This window comes from Tubulanus polymorphus, chromosome 2 (genome assembly GCF_964204645.1).
Source record: "Tubulanus polymorphus chromosome 2, tnTubPoly1.2, whole genome shotgun sequence".
Classification (NCBI taxonomy): Eukaryota; Metazoa; Nemertea; class Palaeonemertea; order Tubulaniformes; family Tubulanidae; genus Tubulanus; species Tubulanus polymorphus.
The window spans coordinates 6175726-6193037 of NC_134026.1; the positions used below are offsets into that span (position 1 = coordinate 6175726).

The 17312-nt window shown below is 35.8% G+C and overlaps 1 protein-coding gene and 1 long non-coding RNA gene across 2 annotated transcripts; one reads left to right on the forward strand and one right to left on the reverse strand.

Moving 5' to 3' along the window:
• The first annotated feature begins 55 nt into the window (after positions 1 to 55).
• Positions 56 to 11635, forward strand: LOC141900387 (transmembrane protein 59-like). The gene is made up of 8 exons (XM_074787267.1): positions 56 to 70; positions 5415 to 5596; positions 6738 to 6846; positions 6956 to 7050; positions 7688 to 7886; positions 8911 to 9179; positions 10073 to 10208; positions 10509 to 11635. The coding sequence occupies exons 2-8, from the start codon at positions 5426 to 5428 to the stop codon at positions 10529 to 10531; spliced, it is 1002 nt and encodes a 333-aa protein (XP_074643368.1). The 5' UTR covers positions 56 to 70; positions 5415 to 5425; the 3' UTR covers positions 10532 to 11635.
• Positions 11636 to 14913: 3278 nt separating this feature from the next.
• On the reverse strand, positions 14914 to 15368 carry LOC141900623 (uncharacterized). Its single transcript, XR_012618739.1, has 3 exons — positions 15321 to 15368; positions 15085 to 15235; positions 14914 to 14999 (listed from the first exon to the last, which is right to left on the reverse strand). It is a non-coding gene; the product is annotated as an uncharacterized LOC141900623 (long non-coding RNA).
• Between the last annotated feature and the right edge of the window lie 1944 nt (positions 15369 to 17312).

The following is a 17312-nucleotide window of genomic DNA, read 5'->3' on the forward strand; positions in this document are numbered from 1 at the left end:
GAAATCTTACCGACCTCTTGTGCGAGAATTGTCAAAAAAGAGTACGACAACTTTTACAACAACAAACCTGGAAGTGCTGGATTGATGTCTGTCTGCAGAGTTTCCAGAACCTGTCATGTCAGGTCTTAAGACCTGACATGACAGGTCTGACCTGTCATGTCAGGTCCCGAAAAAACCCAAACTCATGACAATATTTGACGAAACGGCGAAATATCTAGGCATGTGCTAGACGAATGGAAGAACATTTTGAGTTGAATGAATATTCTGACCCGTCGTTAATATCGAAAATGATTCAACAATAACGATAAGGAAAATGTTCTGACAAATAATTCATTTGAAAGGTTGATTTATAAGAAGAAAATATTTAGTTTCAGGCATAGATGAATTGATTAATGTAGAAGTAAGAGCACATTATAAGAGAATATTTTCGCTAGATGAATCGAGGTCTTGATATTTCGTTTCCGCAATAAGACACTGAAAATTATCTGCTCACTATCACAGCTCGGCAACACTCCTCACTGTCCTGAAGTCCTGGGCCCAGTTCCATAGTCATGGCTTAGACTTAAGACCAATCTAAGACCATCTTAGTACTATAACCAATCTAACAACTTAAGACCAGTCTTAAAATTTGAGACCATATTTTGACTTAAATCTCAACTGAGGAACCAGCCCCTGAAGTCTCACTATTTACATTCATTGTCTTTATGATGTACATGTAAAAGAGCCGAATGCACTATAGAGACTGATTTTATTGAGACTGATTTTAAATCAACTCATCAATTTAAAGCATGAAGTTTTTTTTCTATCTATATCAGTTTTAATGCAGACCTGTCGCCATTATATAATACTCTTTACTATAAAGAGACCATAGAAATTAATGTTTTCCTTCATTTCATCAGTTTTAATGCAGACCTGTCACCACAGGTCTCGAAAAGCTCTGCAAAATGGCGCGAGCTGCCGTGTGAGGTCTCGCTTCAAAATTATTGTTTTATAGTAACTTAAGATTAATTCTATCCATGGTTAGCAATTTATATTATACTCTTTACTATAAAGAGACCATAAAAATTAATGTTTTCCTTCATTTCATCAGTTTTAATGCAGACCTGTCACCACAGGTCTCGAGAAGCTCTGCAAAATGGCGCGTGCTGCCGTGTGAGGTCTCGCTTCAAAATTATTGTTTTATGGTAACTTAAGATTAACTCTATCTATGGTTAGCAATTTATATTATACTTATTACTATATAAAGGTTATAAAAAGTAAAGTTTTTTCCATTTCATCAGTTTTAGTGCAGACCTGTCACCTCAGGTCCCGAGAAGCTCTGCAAAATGGCGCGAGCTGCCGTGTCAGGTCTCGCTTCAAAATTATTGTTTTATGGTAACTTAATATTAACTCTATCTATGGTCAGCAATTTATATTATACTTATTACTATATAATGGTTATAAAAAGTAATGTTTTCCTTCATTTCATCAGTTTTAATGCAGACCTGTCACCACAGGTCTCGAGAAGCTCTGCAAAATGGCGCGAGCTGCCGTGTGAGGTCTCGCTTCAAAATTATTGTTTTATGGTAACTTAAGATTAACTCTATCTATGGTTAGCAATTTATATTATACTTATTACTATATAAAGGTTATAAAAAGTAAAGTTTTTTCCATTTCATCAGTTTTAGTGCAGACCTGTCACCTCAGGTCCCGAGAAGCTCTGCAAAATGGCGCGAGCTGCCGTGTGAGGTCTCGCTTCAAAATTATTGTTTTATGGTAACTTAAGATTAATTCTATCCATGGTTAGCAATTTATATTATACTCTTTACTATAAAGAGACCATAAAAATTAATGTTTTCCTTCATTTCATCAGTTTTAATGCAGACCTGTCACCACAGGTCTCGAGAAGCTCTGCAAAATGGCGCGAGCTGCCGTGTGAGGTCTCGCTTCATAATTATTGTTTTATGGTAACTTAAGATTAACTCTATCTATGGTTAGCAATTTATATTATACTTATTACTATATAAAGGTTATAAAAAGTAAAGTTTTTTCCATTTCATCAGTTTTAGTGCAGACCTGTCACCTCAGGTCTCGAGAAGCTCTGCAAAATGGCGCGAGCTGCCGTGTGAGGTCTCGCTTCATAATTATTGTTTTATAGTAACTTAAGATTAATTCTATCCATGGTTAGCAATTTATATTATACTCTTTACTATAAAGAGACCATAAAAAGTAAAGTTTTCCTTCATTTCATCAGTTTTAATGCAGACCTGTCACCACAGGTCTCGAGAAGCTCTGCAAAATGGCGCGAGCTGCCGTGTGAGGTCTCGCTTCAAAATTATTGTTTTATGGTAACTTAAGATTAACTCTATCTATGGTTAGCAATTTATATTATACTTATTACTATATAAAGGTTATAAAAAGTAAAGTTTTTTCCATTTCATCAGTTTTAGTGCAGACCTGTCACCTCAGGTCCCGAGAAGCTCTGCAAAATGGCGCGAGCTGCCGTGTGAGGTCTCGCTTCAAAATTATTGTTTTATGGTAACTTAAGATTAATTCTATCCATGGTTAGCAATTTATATTATACTCTTTACTATAAAGAGACCATAAAAATTAATGTTTTCCTTCATTTCATCAGTTTTAATGCAGACCTGTCACCACAGGTCTCGAGAAGCTCTGCAAAATGGCGCGAGCTGCCGTGTGAGGTCTCGCTTCATAATTATTGTTTTATGGTAACTTAAGATTAACTCTATCTATGGTTAGCAATTTATATTATACTTATTACTATATAAAGGTTATAAAAAGTAAAGTTTTTTCCATTTCATCAGTTTTAGTGCAGACCTGTCACCTCAGGTCTCGAGAAGCTCTGCAAAATGGCGCGAGCTGCCGTGTGAGGTCTCGCTTCATAATTATTGTTTTATAGTAACTTAAGATTAATTCTATCCATGGTTAGCAATTTATATTATACTCTTTACTATAAAGAGACCATAAAAAGTAAAGTTTTCCTTCATTTCATCAGTTTTAATGCAGACCTGTCACCACAGGTCTCGAGAAGCTCTGCAAAATGGCGCGAGCTGCCGTGTGAGGTCTCGCTTCAAAATTATTGTTTTATGGTAACTTAAGATTAACTCTATCTATGGTTAGCAATTTATATTATACTTATTACTATATAAAGGTTATAAAAAGTAAAGTTTTTTCCATTTCATCAGTTTTAGTGCAGACCTGTCACCTCAGGTCCCGAGAAGCTCTGCAAAATGGCGCGAGCTGCCGTGTGAGGTCTCGCTTCAAAATTATTGTTTTATGGTAACTTAAGATTAATTCTATCCATGGTTAGCAATTTATATTATACTCTTTACTATAAAGAGACCATAAAAATTAATGTTTTCCTTCAATTCATCAGTTTTAATGCAGACCTGTCACCACAGGTCTCGAGAAGCTCTGCAAAATGGCGCGAGCTGCCGTGTGAGGTCTCGCTTCATAATTATTGTTTTATGGTAGCTTAAGATTAACTCTATCTATGGTTAGCAATTTATATTATACTTATTACTATATAAAGGTTATAAAAAGTAAAGTTTTTTCCATTTCATCAGTTTTAGTGCAGACCTGTCACCTCAGGTCTCGAGAAGCTCTGCAAAATGGCGCGAGCTGCCGTGTGAGGTCTCGCTTCATAATTATTGTTTTATAGTAACTTAAGATTAATTCTATCCATGGTTAGCAATTTATATTATACTCTTTACTATAAAGAGACCATAAAAAGTAAAGTTTTCCTTCATTTCATCAGTTTTAATGCAGACCTGTCACCACAGGTCTCGAGAAGCTCTGCAAAATGGCGCGAGCTGCCGTGTGAGGTCTCGCTTCAAAATTATTGTTTTATGGTAACTTAAGATTAACTCTATCTATGGTTAGCAATTTATATTATACTTATTACTATATAAAGGTTATAAAAAGTAAAGTTTTTTCCATTTCATCAGTTTTAGTGCAGACCTGTCACCTCAGGTCCCGAGAAGCTCTGCAAAATGGCGCGAGCTGCCGTGTGAGGTCTCGCTTCAAAATTATTGTTTTATGGTAACTTAAGATTAATTCTATCCATGGTTAGCAATTTATATTATACTCTTTACTATAAAGAGACCATAAAAATTAATGTTTTCCTTCAATTCATCAGTTTTAATGCAGACCTGTCACCACAGGTCTCGAGAAGCTCTGCAAAATGGCGCGAGCTGCCGTGTGAGGTCTCGCTTCATAATTATTGTTTTATGGTAGCTTAAGATTAACTCTATCTATGGTTAGCAATTTATATTATACTTATTACTATATAAAGGTTATAAAAAGTAAAGTTTTTTCCATTTCATCAGTTTTAGTGCAGACCTGTCACCTCAGGTCTCGAGAAGCTCTGCAAAATGGCGCGAGCTGCCGTGTGAGGTCTCGCTTCATAATTATTGTTTTATAGTAACTTAAGATTAACTCTATCTATGGTTAGCAATTGAAATTATACTCATTACTATAAAGATACCATAAAAATTAAAGTTTTCCTTCATTTCATCAGTTTAAATGCAGACCTGTCACCACAGGTCTCGAGAAGCTCTGCAAAATGGCGCGAGCTGCCGTGTGAGGTCTCGCTTCAAAATTATTGTTTTATAGTATTTCAAGATTTTATCTATCTATGGTAAGCATACAATTTTACATTCACCATTAGATAGAGATCATAAAAAGTTCAGGTTTTTCTATTTCATCAGTTTTCAAGCAGACCTGTCACCACAGGTCCCGAAGCTCTGCAAAATGGAGCGAGCTGCCGTGTGAGGTCTCACTAATTAATCACAGTTTTGTCTAATTTATCCTATGTCAACTTATGAGCTTGGACTGAAATGTTTTTAAATTATATGTGCACTTGGTGAATTAATTATATTGCGAGTAATTAATAAAAATATGTAAATATATAGGGCCTAATCATAATGAGTATACTGATTGTTATTAATACTGATTATGAGTACATAAGGCACTACCGGTACTGGTATCATTGCCTGATCTTGATATTTTCATGTTTCATGTTACAAAAAAATTAATAAATTGTAAACAATTCTTTCAATGTTCTCAAATCATTCACCATCATTGCATCTTTATTATATACAAGGCGATATAGTTCAACAACTTTTTATAAACGGACCAACATAAATTCTTAAATGAATTCATAACACATCATAGTTTGTTTTTTGTTTTTGAATAATATATTCAGAAAGCACTAAGATATGTTCTTTTTGTTTCTTATCGGCTATCATTTGTTCTAAATCCGCGCCTATCATATCTTCTAATCGACTATCATCGGTTCAGTCATAACGATTTTCATTTTAGCGAATCGACCTGTCGCCTGAGGTCCCACCTGTCATGTCAGGTCTTGGGCCCTGACATGACAGGTTCTGGAAACTCTGCAGACAGACCTAAATGAAGTGCTGAAATGAAAATGAAGGATTTGCTAGGGGCTGTGGCTGTTTTTGTAGCATCTATGCCGCTGTGTAGTAATGGTGTGTCAGGGTCTGAAGATGGTGTATTTGATCGTGCATTAGGTGACGCTGAGCCTTGTACAGATGTCTGTGAGAAAACATACACGCAGCATACTTATGATAAGGTACCCGTCCCATCCACTTTGAACCACAGCCTGGCACAGGCACAGGGACTTGACAAAAAAGGATTTTGACCTCAGTATCCTAGGTACTATATATAAAAAGTCTTTTTATATATAGTACCTAGGATACTGGGGTCAAAATCCTTTTGTGTCAAGTCCCTGTGCTCCTTTGAACCATATAATAATCAATTTTACTTTACTTAGTATCACTAACTCCATAGGGTATTTGTCAAATTAATAATTGTTAGTTTGGATGCAATAATCAGCACTGACATCTCCCTCTGGGCTTCATTCAGTAATCTATTTCTTGCTGCTTTTAACTGAATGCTGATGTCTAAATTTTTCATTATGTAAAGCCGATGAGCATGTTGTTTTTATGGAATTGAGGCTTAGGGCCTAATAGATTATTATTATTAAATATTATTATTATCAACATTGAAAATGTCACTCGGTTGATCTTGGTTCATCTCGGTAAATTGCGTCATGTCGGTAATAATAAGGAGGACCAGAAAATGTCTAAAATTTCTCTGTAGCAAAATAAAAGGAAGTGGATGATATGGCATTATTTCAGTAAACCTATTTTGCCAAAATCTGTTGTAATAAGACCAAGCTATAGAAATAGTAGGCTAATAGAATTATTTTATTAGGTTTATAGGGTCCAGGGAACTTTTAAAGGGTTAGTGTATCGAGAAAAGCCAGAGGCAGAGGGTTAAGTTGTGCGCTCTAGCGTGCATCCGTGGCATTAATCAGCCAAGCAGAACGTGTTGCCAACATAATAGCGTTAACAGGAATAATGCAGGAATAATGCTGCGAAACATCACTGCCAAATCTAAAACATACTTGAAATAGAAGTAATTAAGTCAATGATGCATGATTCAAATTCTGACAGATCAGATTCTTCACTTTTTTATTTGACTCTTGAATTGGAGCCTAATTTGATTTCTTCGTTAATTCAAGTTGAATCCTAAATCGACTTAGGAGTTGATAATTTTTGTGAAACTGGACGCTGGCTTTAGCTTATCCAAATATGAAGCGCATGAAACCTAGGATTAGGTCACTGATTAGTTTGTATCATCATTACCATGCATTGTTTGGGCCTATAGGAATCAGTAAATTATTTGCTGCATCGTTCTTCCAATTTCAGTCTCTCCATAAAACCTATTGCCAGAGAGGATGTCGGCTTTTCTCAATCATAGACTTTGCTCAGGACGAAGGCAAAACTATCAATGACACCAAGCGAGATTGCATTGATGGTAGGCCATGCAACTGCTTAATCTAAAGCTAAAGAGAAATTTTCATTCTCAAGATTTTGGATTTTGATTCAAGTGATTCTTCTGCATCCCGAATATTTTTCTTTGACAGCTTGTAAAGAATCATTTGCCGCAAAGGAAGATCGAGACGCTTGCAACACAGGCTGTAACAATCAAGCTCCTTTTACTTTAAAACGTCAGAAAATGGTAAGCAATATTCCGTCGAGCAGATCAGACAAGTCCTGTCAGTGGCAGCAGTCTGAAATATTCAAGAATCTCTTCACAAAATGCATATAGGCCTAATATCATAGCTGTCCTTTCAGAAAAGACTAGAAACAAAATCAAAATGCCTCGTAAATTTTTGAATCTGTATTTTAATTAACCCTTTCAGTGCTACCCTATAGTGCTGGAGATTATTTGAAAATTTTTAAAAATTCCACCCTAGTGTGTCGAATAACGGGAATACCACTATAATGCATCTACAGCGCGGTGCGGTGTATTGTTAGTTACTAATATTTCTCTATGTTTGACATGTGCTGCCATTTTTCAAGTGAGATAATTACTAATTACATCAATACACCGCTGTGCAGTGTACTAGCAATATATCACTGATCGATTTATACACCGCATTGCGGTGTAGACACACTGAAAGGGTTAAGTGTCTTTACACTCTTCAAGGAAAATAGATGATAAGCATTGAATCTCCATGCCCCATATGCAATAGGGTGTGCTTCTCAAAGATTGGACATCTTCTGATTAATGGATAGGAGCTTTACATATTGTAGTACTTTCCTTTATCCCGAATATAATGATCTTTGAAGAAAACACATCATATTTTTTCCAGGCAGAACAAAGTGAAGCAACCGTTCATTTGTTATACCCGTTGATGTACGTGCAACAAGTCTATACGAGTTTCATGAGCGACATAACGAGGCATGTATCAATCAGTTGGTCGTACTATCTACAGGCAGACGATGGACGAGTTCTCGTAATGAGCTCTCAACCGAAAATATTCACCGAAATCAGAAACTCTCCAAAATTAGGTAGGTCTAAGCTAGCTTTATTTAGCTGAACGTATTTTACACATTTTCATAGATATATGTTAACTAGGCTTACAATAAATCTCGCCTTACTCGTGCGAGTTAGGTGAGGTTTACTGTACTTCGGGGCAAATTTTTATTCGTCGCCACAAATTCATGTTTTTATGGATTCGGAGCAATTACACAAGTCCCTAGGTATCAAATCTGAAGAAATTTGAGAATAGGTATGGGCGTATATTGATTCAATTATCTCCTACGTTAAAATCTGATACTTAGCTAGTGGCAGGTGTCCAATCTTAAACTGGACATTGAATTTTAGCCCTAGCAGTGAAAAGGTAGCTATCCCTGTTACAGGCGATGATATTGTATCGACAAACGCATGTAGCTTTGATTCCCAGACAGCTGTCTCTTTTTATCACTGCTGACAGCTGTCATCTTAAATCTATAGTTATGTACATGTACCGGTATATATCTCGGTGATTGATTTGATTTTGATGCCGTATTATTAGAGAAAGAATATCAGGACTTAGATTCACCGTTCAAAATATAATCGCATTTTAGTTGTTAAACATTTTTTGTATACAGAGTTATTGGCAGGACAAGGTCCAAGTAAAAGTATTCAAAGATTTACGTGCAAACCTCATGGAATCACAGGGTGGAAATTTAAGAAAATGTTCTCATGTTGACTTTCTTGGGGATTTTTTGCTGTCAATGTACATAATCCAAGCCTTGAATTCTTTTGGTGATAACATGCTTTATTGTAACTAGCGTTCGTGCTCATGAAACCTGTAAATGCTCATGCGCTCCTCCGATAGAATATTGAGAAATATAGCTGCAAAGCAGCGATAATGGGCTTTCAGAGTACCGGTACTATATTTTGCATTTTAACATTGGCAAATTATAAGATTGAGAATTGTGATGAACATACTATTTTCAAGATACTAGAATGAAAATCAAGACGGCCATATAAAGAAAATTTTTTTCATTGGAAGTTAGTAGCTTGAACGTATCAATTATATTTTTGTAGATGTTTTCAAGACTACAAACTATATGGAATCGAGCATCGAATCTAATGACAATTCGGCAACTCCACTCTTCAAGAATTCTCAAATCGATCCCGATATAAATTTCTCCATTATGGATGACCAAAGCAAGGATTGGCTCGACTGTATCTCAAAGAAAACGGGCGTGCCGCGATTGTTTTTGATGTTCACAATTTTGATGTCGGCTTGCGTAATGATCTGGCTGAGTTTCACGATCTCTGCGACTGCTCCCGACCAGAAAGTCATGTCACAGGTAGGAAATAGATTTTGACGTTAGTTGCAAAAGCTTTTATATGGTCAACCCACAGATACAGAGCTACCAACTGTTGCTGATTTTCAGTATTTGTTACTATTTTGTAATGAGAAATACTGATTTGATTTGTTTTATTTTTATGCATACATGAATATAATAGATGTTACTGAGTGTCTTGCTGTTGATTACTGATTAATTTGGATGTTTTCTTTCATATTTCGATGAAATGTTACTGAAAAAAATTCAATTTGTTACTGATAGCACTTTTCAGAGGTTGGCAGCCCTGCCGATGAACCGCCCTCCCATTTACCGCCACCCCAGCTTACCACCTTGTTTTCTCAGTGTACATCTCTATACAAATACATAGTAAAACACCCCGATAAACCGCCATACTCTCTATAAAGCAAAAATCGTTCTGCCATGATGTGGGCGATTTATCAGAGGTTGACTGTATTTTGTTATTATGCCTCAAAAGCCAGGCTATATATTGAGAGAATTAAACCAAAGGTTATCTATCCAGTACACCTAGAAGAGCAGTGTAAGGTACACTTATCGTTGTTGTCATTCTCCACCATACCAATAGATGAGTTTGTAACACTGAGTGACTGTAGCTTGAATTATATTTATCCTTAGGCCAGTTCCATAGTCAAGACTTAGACTTAAGACCATCTCAGTTGTATAGCCAATCTAACAATTTAGAATTTAAGACCACTTTTGGACTTAAGTCTCGACTACGGAACTGGCGCATGGGAAATTTAGTTATCTGCCACCATTTATTACGTATCCTCCTAAAATGTAGGGATACTGCTTTGAATTTGCACGCACGTAATTTCGTTATCGGCATTAGCCATATGTACAAGTAATGAACTCATCAACGGTTCTTGATATTTCAGAAATTGAGTATCTATGGTGACTTGGACTATATGAAAGATGGCATGATTAAAGATTCTTCACTGCTGTGGACCATCATTCCACAAGATATTGAAGAGAAATCAGAAGCGAGAGATGTTCATGCAAAGGTTCATGTAGGCAAGATATAGATAAAGTCGAGTCTTGAAGATGAATTTATATCCGATAAGATTAGTCTAAAGGAATTCTGTCAGTTTCATTTTCCATATGATTATCTAAATTTGTCAAGTATCTTGTAAAATTCTTTTTCTAAGTAAAACGATTGCTCTTGGAAATAATGGGTACCTTTCAATCTCAATCATAAATGTCTATTGTGACTATTAGTGATGGTTTGTGAACGTGGCTTGAAGTTTAACGGTATAGCAGTGTATGTCCGATTCATTACTGATCAATTCAAGAAATTTTCGTTACCCTTTTTAGAAGAAATGCCGAATATTTCATAAGTATTACTGGATTAACTTGAACTTGTTGCAACCTAATCGAGAAAACAGTCGACTGTTAGACCACACTGTTAACTTTGCATATATCAATGTTGCAAATGTACTAAGTGGATGATGGAGAAATTTCTTTTGTACTTCTGAGAATAACTGTAATTAATTAAAGCAAAGGTGGTATTGATTCTACAAATATTTGTATATAATGGTTTAGGTTATCAACAATCACTAATATGATGGTTGTATTTCATTGTGTTCTCAATAAAATGAGAGAAACTAATTATGTAGTTATAATTGATGTAATTCATATATATATATATACATTATATATTTCACTGAAATATGCTGTAATGTCTATCTGTACATAAAGCGGTATACATTAGAAAAACCGTCCTTCTTAAACATCATGTTGAATTTGATAAATTATGCATAAATTGTGGTGATGCAATTCATTTTAGGGATGGAAATAGGGTACAAGCTTCATCGAATATGCGATAATTATGTAGAATTTACTGGGAATAACATTCTGTACCAAAACTTTTTGGGGTTTTCAAGATAAAAGCATGACCTTGCTTATGTAAAGTTCAATCTTATGGGTAGCTTTTGTATTGCTGTGTGTGATGATATAAAAACCCTGTATTAGAAATGTACCACGTGTGGGGTGTTGATTTTTGATTCAGTACAAAGCTAATCCATTTGAAATGTAATGAAGAATATACACCAAATCATACCATAACAATATGCGTACAATATGCTAGTATTCGAAAGGTTTTGGCCATTAGGCATAAACTCGTCTCCTCTTTACATAGTTTTCGTTACACTGATCCACGTGATCTTGTATCCGACCTTGCACAGACGCTTTATACCGTTAGGCCGTCGCGGAGAAAATGTAAAATTTGCACATAGTTTACCCAATAAGATCAGCTTTTTGAATCTTGTCACACAAATTCACACTGAGACAGAAAAATAGATTCGATATACCCCTATTCTTTGGCCATAGTACATACACATGATAGATAAAACCACATAGTTATTTCACAGTGCAATGTCTTTTTATTTATTATTGTGTTATACTTTATGTAGTGGATTCTGATGTAATAAACATTCCAAGCTTGGCTGAAATTTGAATTTTCTTCAAAACTCTATGAGGGATTTGCTGCAATTTCGATGCGAATTTAAAGGGTTAGATTTCCAGAAAAGTTCAGGAGCATTTTCCTAACTTGAGAAAATTGTACGTATCGAGCATTATACCCAAGAAGGCATCAACTCCTGCTGCAAAAGTGTATAATGCAGCATTTGGTTTCGTAAATACGGAGAAAAATATTATCTATATAAAATATGATCGATCATCATACCTACAGGCAATATTCATGATGCGTATTACGATGTCAGCGAGGTTCGCGGGGTGCAAATCTTAATAAATCAGCACTTCCCAGTTACGAATCTGCTCTTATGCCTGAGGAGGAAGTTATGAACAGCAATGCCCACCGCCCAGTTTCATAAAAAGGTTTAACACTTAAATCGATTTAATTTCTTCACTAATTCAGTTTATCTTAAATCGATTTAGGCCTTTATCCAGGAGTTGCTGTATTAAACTTAACAAATTCTAAAATCAATCATATTTATTCTCATACAACAATCATACAAAATGCCAGGAGTGCTCGAGGAATTATAATGTAAGCTCCTCAAACACGTGGGCTTTCAAAAACAACTAGTCCAACCACCATAGGCGTATAAACTATAAACGAGAGTTTATAGGCCCATGGTCAAAACATTGACTCTAAAACAAAAAAGTCTATGGCCCAACTATGGACTCAATTGTCCATGGCCCCCGCACTAAAACAAGAGATAACCCTGGCCAAATACTCTGGAAAGCATAGGATTAAGTAATCAATCTGATTTAAATTTTTACATCATTTTATTTCACATTTCAAATTATTAACTTTTAGCTTATTTTCTCAAATTTTTATAGTAATTTTATTTCTATTAAAAATGTACTATGTATGAAATTGTACAAATTTTTAAACCACAAAAGTTACATGTAAGGTATTCATAAGTCTTTATATATGATACATTTCCAATACAGCTGATTTGCATCAATTTGCATCAATAGGAAAATAACAAAAATACACAAAGAATTGTTAACTTTGATCCATAAAACACCGAAAATTGGACTAGTCTGAAAGTTGTAAGATTATGGATTTGACAATTCATGAGGTCAATATAACCGACACTTTGTTATGTTTCATGAAATATGAACCTATCATGTCACCTTTTCAAATGACATCTCAATTATCAAGAAAAGCTCAACAATATTCGATTAAGGCCTTAATAAATCAGTGTTTTATGAACGATTGACATGAACATGTCGTTTTATCCCCACAACAATAATTATACCTAAATGACAGGTATTTATGGAGGAAGTGCCTCAGTCATTTACAAAGACATGACCTGTATTTAAAAAAGTCTCCAATACAAAATATAAAAACATTAAAACAAGAGATAAAAACACAAATTCAAACTGGAAAGCTTATGATTAACTAAACAGTCTTTGATTTAATTTTCATCAACTTTATTTTACAAGACAACTAGAGTTTTGCCACCTTTGCTCAGACATGATCAAATTGGTTATTTTCTCACATGTTACATTTAATACAAAGTATTTTAGAGGTATCCTCTTATATGCATTCAACAAGATAAAATTGTTCACCTGTCAATTTGAATACAGCTGGCACAATCTACTAATTAACACTTCATATATCCTCATTTATCAGGAGACAGCTCCTCTATTTTCCATAAGGACCTTGATAAAAAATAGTATTTTATGAACCACTGAGCGAAAAGCACCACAGTGAAAAAGTTGCCTACTCGATGCAAGGGATGAATGTGTCACAATCGCACTGTTCATGTAGGACAGGTTGATTTTTGAGGGTCAAGTGATAATACATATATGCTTGCCCCAAGGTCAAGTGGCATTTATTCCTTAGATCAAACCCGGCAAACTATTATAAAGGTTTTTCTTCGTGACAATTCAAGATAAATCGAGTATCTTCAAACAAATATGGTTAAACTGACAAAGCTACAGTAACTTCTTAATTATATTGTTCAACTTGATAGTAGATATGAATACAACTCTATATAAAGATCAGAAATTCTTCGAGTCCAGATATTACAGGCCCCACACGGACGCGGTTAAACCGATAATCAAAACAAAGCTAGGACAATTTACTAATTAACATTGTATCCTAAAGTTATCTAGAAACTGCTGCTATTTCCGACAGGCTTTTATAACAGTGTTTATCCTGAATCAGTGTTTATGAGATAATCCATTAGCTTTGTCGCTTGAATCAGTGTTTATAAGATTCACTATTTTCTCTGCTGCTCCTGATAAAATGTTTTATAGAAATCAACCACCGATTGTAGAAGAATCCATCGTTGAGTGATTTATCCGTTGCTGGCCCCTCAACCTCTCATCTGGGCTTCTGCAGTTTTCATCAGCAAATGGGTCGATCAGTATTCATCTACTAGTGAGTATCTTCATCAGGCCGTTATTGCCGAGATGTAGTTTGGCTGAAACAAAGTGAAGAAAGCAAAACATTTCAGACATTTCCGATTTAACATAATTTACTAGTCATTTCAAATTACAAGCCTACCGTGTTTTCACAAAGTAAAATTCATTGACATCAATTGCCAATTTAAACCCCAATAATTGATTGCAGTAGTAGGACTAGTTCATCACTGTTTTTAAGACTAGTGAAGATAAAAGTTTAAAGATAAAAGTTCAGCCATGTGGACCAGTAAATAGATTTTGATGATAGTCACTTATTAAATGATATTCATATGAGGACTGAAATTTCTATGTACTGGTAATTTCATGTATATCAACTTACCTTTAAAGATTGTTGGGTTCAGTTCTGGCCTCTTCTGTGCCGTATTCCAGTTTGTAGATTTTAGACGAGTAGTTAATCTCAAGCTGGGCTTTTTCTTATAGTTGAAATTCAGCTGCAATGATAAAAAGAAGATATCCTGTAATAACAAAATATTTCATTTAAAATTTATCATAATAATTTCCATTAAAAAAATCAACTTACATTTCAAGTTTGCTGGGTTCAGTATCGGTTAGAACAATTGGTTGATGCATTTGAATCAGGCTTGGATTGTTTAGTGGGCTGAGCTAATTTGAAGATATTTGATGAGTCATTGATTTAAAGCTGGGCAGTTTTATATAGATAGGATTTAGCTGAAATGAGCAAACAAAGATATCCTGTAATGACAAAATATTTCATTTAGAATTTATCGAAATAATTCCACACATATCAAGTTACCTTTTATGATTGCTGGGTTTATAATCTTCAATGATCTTATTAGTTGGTTAATGAGTTCAATTCTAGTTGGCCTCATCTGAGCAGTTCCAGTTGGTCGATTTTGGACGAGTTGTTGATCTCAAGCTCGGCAGTTTGATGAAGATAGGATTTTGCTAAAATGAATCAAAAAAGATATCATGTAATCACAAAAAATTTCATTTAGAATTAATCGAAATAATTCCATCTATAATAAGTTACCTTTTATGAATGCTTGGTTCGTTATCGGCGTGGATCATTGGTTGATGATGAGTTTAATTCTAGTTGGCCTCCTGTTTGCTGTTCCAGTTGGTTGATTTTGATGATGAGTAGTTGATCTCAAGCTGGGTTTTTTCTGATAGTTGAAATTGAGCTACAATGATTAAAAGAAGATATCCTGTAATGACAAAATATTTCATTTAGAATTTATCGCAATAATTCCATATATATTAAGTAACCTTTTGTGATTGCCGGGTTCATTATCAGCGAGGGTCTCCCAAATTGTCTAATTTTACATAATTTTTGTCGTTTTTTTCCGTGTTATTAATCCGAAAGTTTACAAGGTAGAAGATAATTTTGTCTAATTTTAAATTTTTTTTGTAGTTTTCTCAGTGTAAAGTTTTTTTCAAAATCGGAAATCGAAGTACAGATATAGTTGTGTGATCGGCGGTCGATTTTACATAATTTTTTTTCGAAATCGATGTACTTCTTTGTCTTCTTGGGTTTCGTCGAAGCTGAAATGAATAAAAGAACAACATTCTGTAGTCAAACATTTCTTCATTAATCCTAATTTACATGTATATCAACTTAACTTTCAAGATTGCAGAGTTCAGCAGCGACTAGGATTTTCTTGACGGCGGTTGAATCTTCAGAATCACTTCTATGTCTTCTTGGGTTTCATCGAAGCTGAAATGAATAAAAGAACAACATTCTGTAGTCAAACATTTCTTCATTAATCCTAATTTACATGTATATCAACTTAACTTTCAAGATTGCAGAGTTCAGCAGCAACTAGGATTTTCTTGAGGGCGGTTAAATCTTCAGAATCACTTCTTTGTCTTCTTGGGTTTCATCGAAGCTGAAATTGAGTAAAAGAAAAACATTCTGTAGTCAGACGTTTCTTCATCATTAATCTTAATTTACATGGGTATCAACTTAACTTTCAAGATTGCCGAGTTCAGTGTCATCATCTTCTGTCGTCTTGGGGCGCCGTTATCTTCTGGGGGAGTCCTGAAATGAAAAAAAAAACCAGAGATGAAAACCTGGTACGGAACAAAACTAATGTCCGAAAGTGTCGGCTCCCGGCGCTGGTCATGTGCAGAAGATACCAGAAAAAGAGTCAGCCAGGAATTCGCTGCCCTCTACACGCCCTCACACAGAACGTGAAAACCTGAATGACAACGCCTCACGTTCACCATCTAACCACCAGGATGTACTGGGCGACGTAAGTAACTGACAAACCTGTTAGATTGCTCGAAACACAAATAGCGCAGTACAACCAGCTTGCCCGAATTGAGATTCAGGATCTCAAGTAGCACTCAAAGGCGTGACAAGAGACTTCATCCCTGCCCGAGGTAGTCACAAGGACTCAATGAAACTAGCTCTCACAAGCCGACAAGGTACTTCATCTATGCCCGAGGTTGTCACAAGGAAACAATGAAAACTAGCATTCAAACTAGAAATCAAAGGGCGTGACAGTAGACTCAATCCCTCACCCGACTCAATGAATACCAGAAATCAAAGGCGTGACCGTAGAATCATCCCTCATCCGAGTGGTCACAAGGACCAATGAATACTAGTGGCGTGACAGTCCAGTATAACCACTCCATTTTCATCCCGAACATCCGACAGATTTGCCCGTCATTGACATCGTTCAGCACACTCCGCAGTTAGACAATGAACGTGAAGCAGTTGTCGTCCTGGTTTCGTGTTCCGTATGAGGGCGTGTAGAGGGCAGCATTTCCTGACCGACTCTTTTTCTGACATCCTGTGCACATGACCGACGAAGGAGCCGACGCTTTCGAACATTAGTTTTGTTCCATAGAACGTTGAAAATCGACAGAGAAATCGGCCCTGAAAAATAAAACGGATTAGACCCTGAAAACAGAACGGATTAATAAACACGGAACAGTACAGGACAGTACGGAGACGAACAGTAAACCATAAAACATAAAGACGTCGTTCCTCATGAAGCAGGAACAGGAGCGCAGCGAAGATCGCCAGGATCATGATCGCCAGGAGAATCCACGGAAGCTTGTCTGCACAGTGTGAGATAACGGAGGTGAATAATTTCCTATGCTTACACACTGTGGTCAGCCGGTGACGTATTCCAATTGTGATCAATAGCGCGTGTTAATGATATCAACAAACTCTGAAAAACCGCAATTGTGTCTCTTTATTGTTGAATGGAGTTATCGAAGGTTCAACTGCCGTGTTGAACACGCGCCAGT

Coding starts and splice junctions, on each gene's coding strand:
- LOC141900387 (XM_074787267.1), top strand. CDS start 5,426: ATGAAAATGAAGGATTTGCTAGGGGCTGTGGCTGTTTTTGTAGCATCT. Junction 5,597..6,737: donor CGCAGCATACTTATGATAAG/GTACCCGTCCCA, acceptor TTCCAATTTCAG/TCTCTCCATAAAACCTATTG. Junction 9,180..10,072: donor ACCAGAAAGTCATGTCACAG/GTAGGAAATAGA, acceptor TTGATATTTCAG/AAATTGAGTATCTATGGTGA.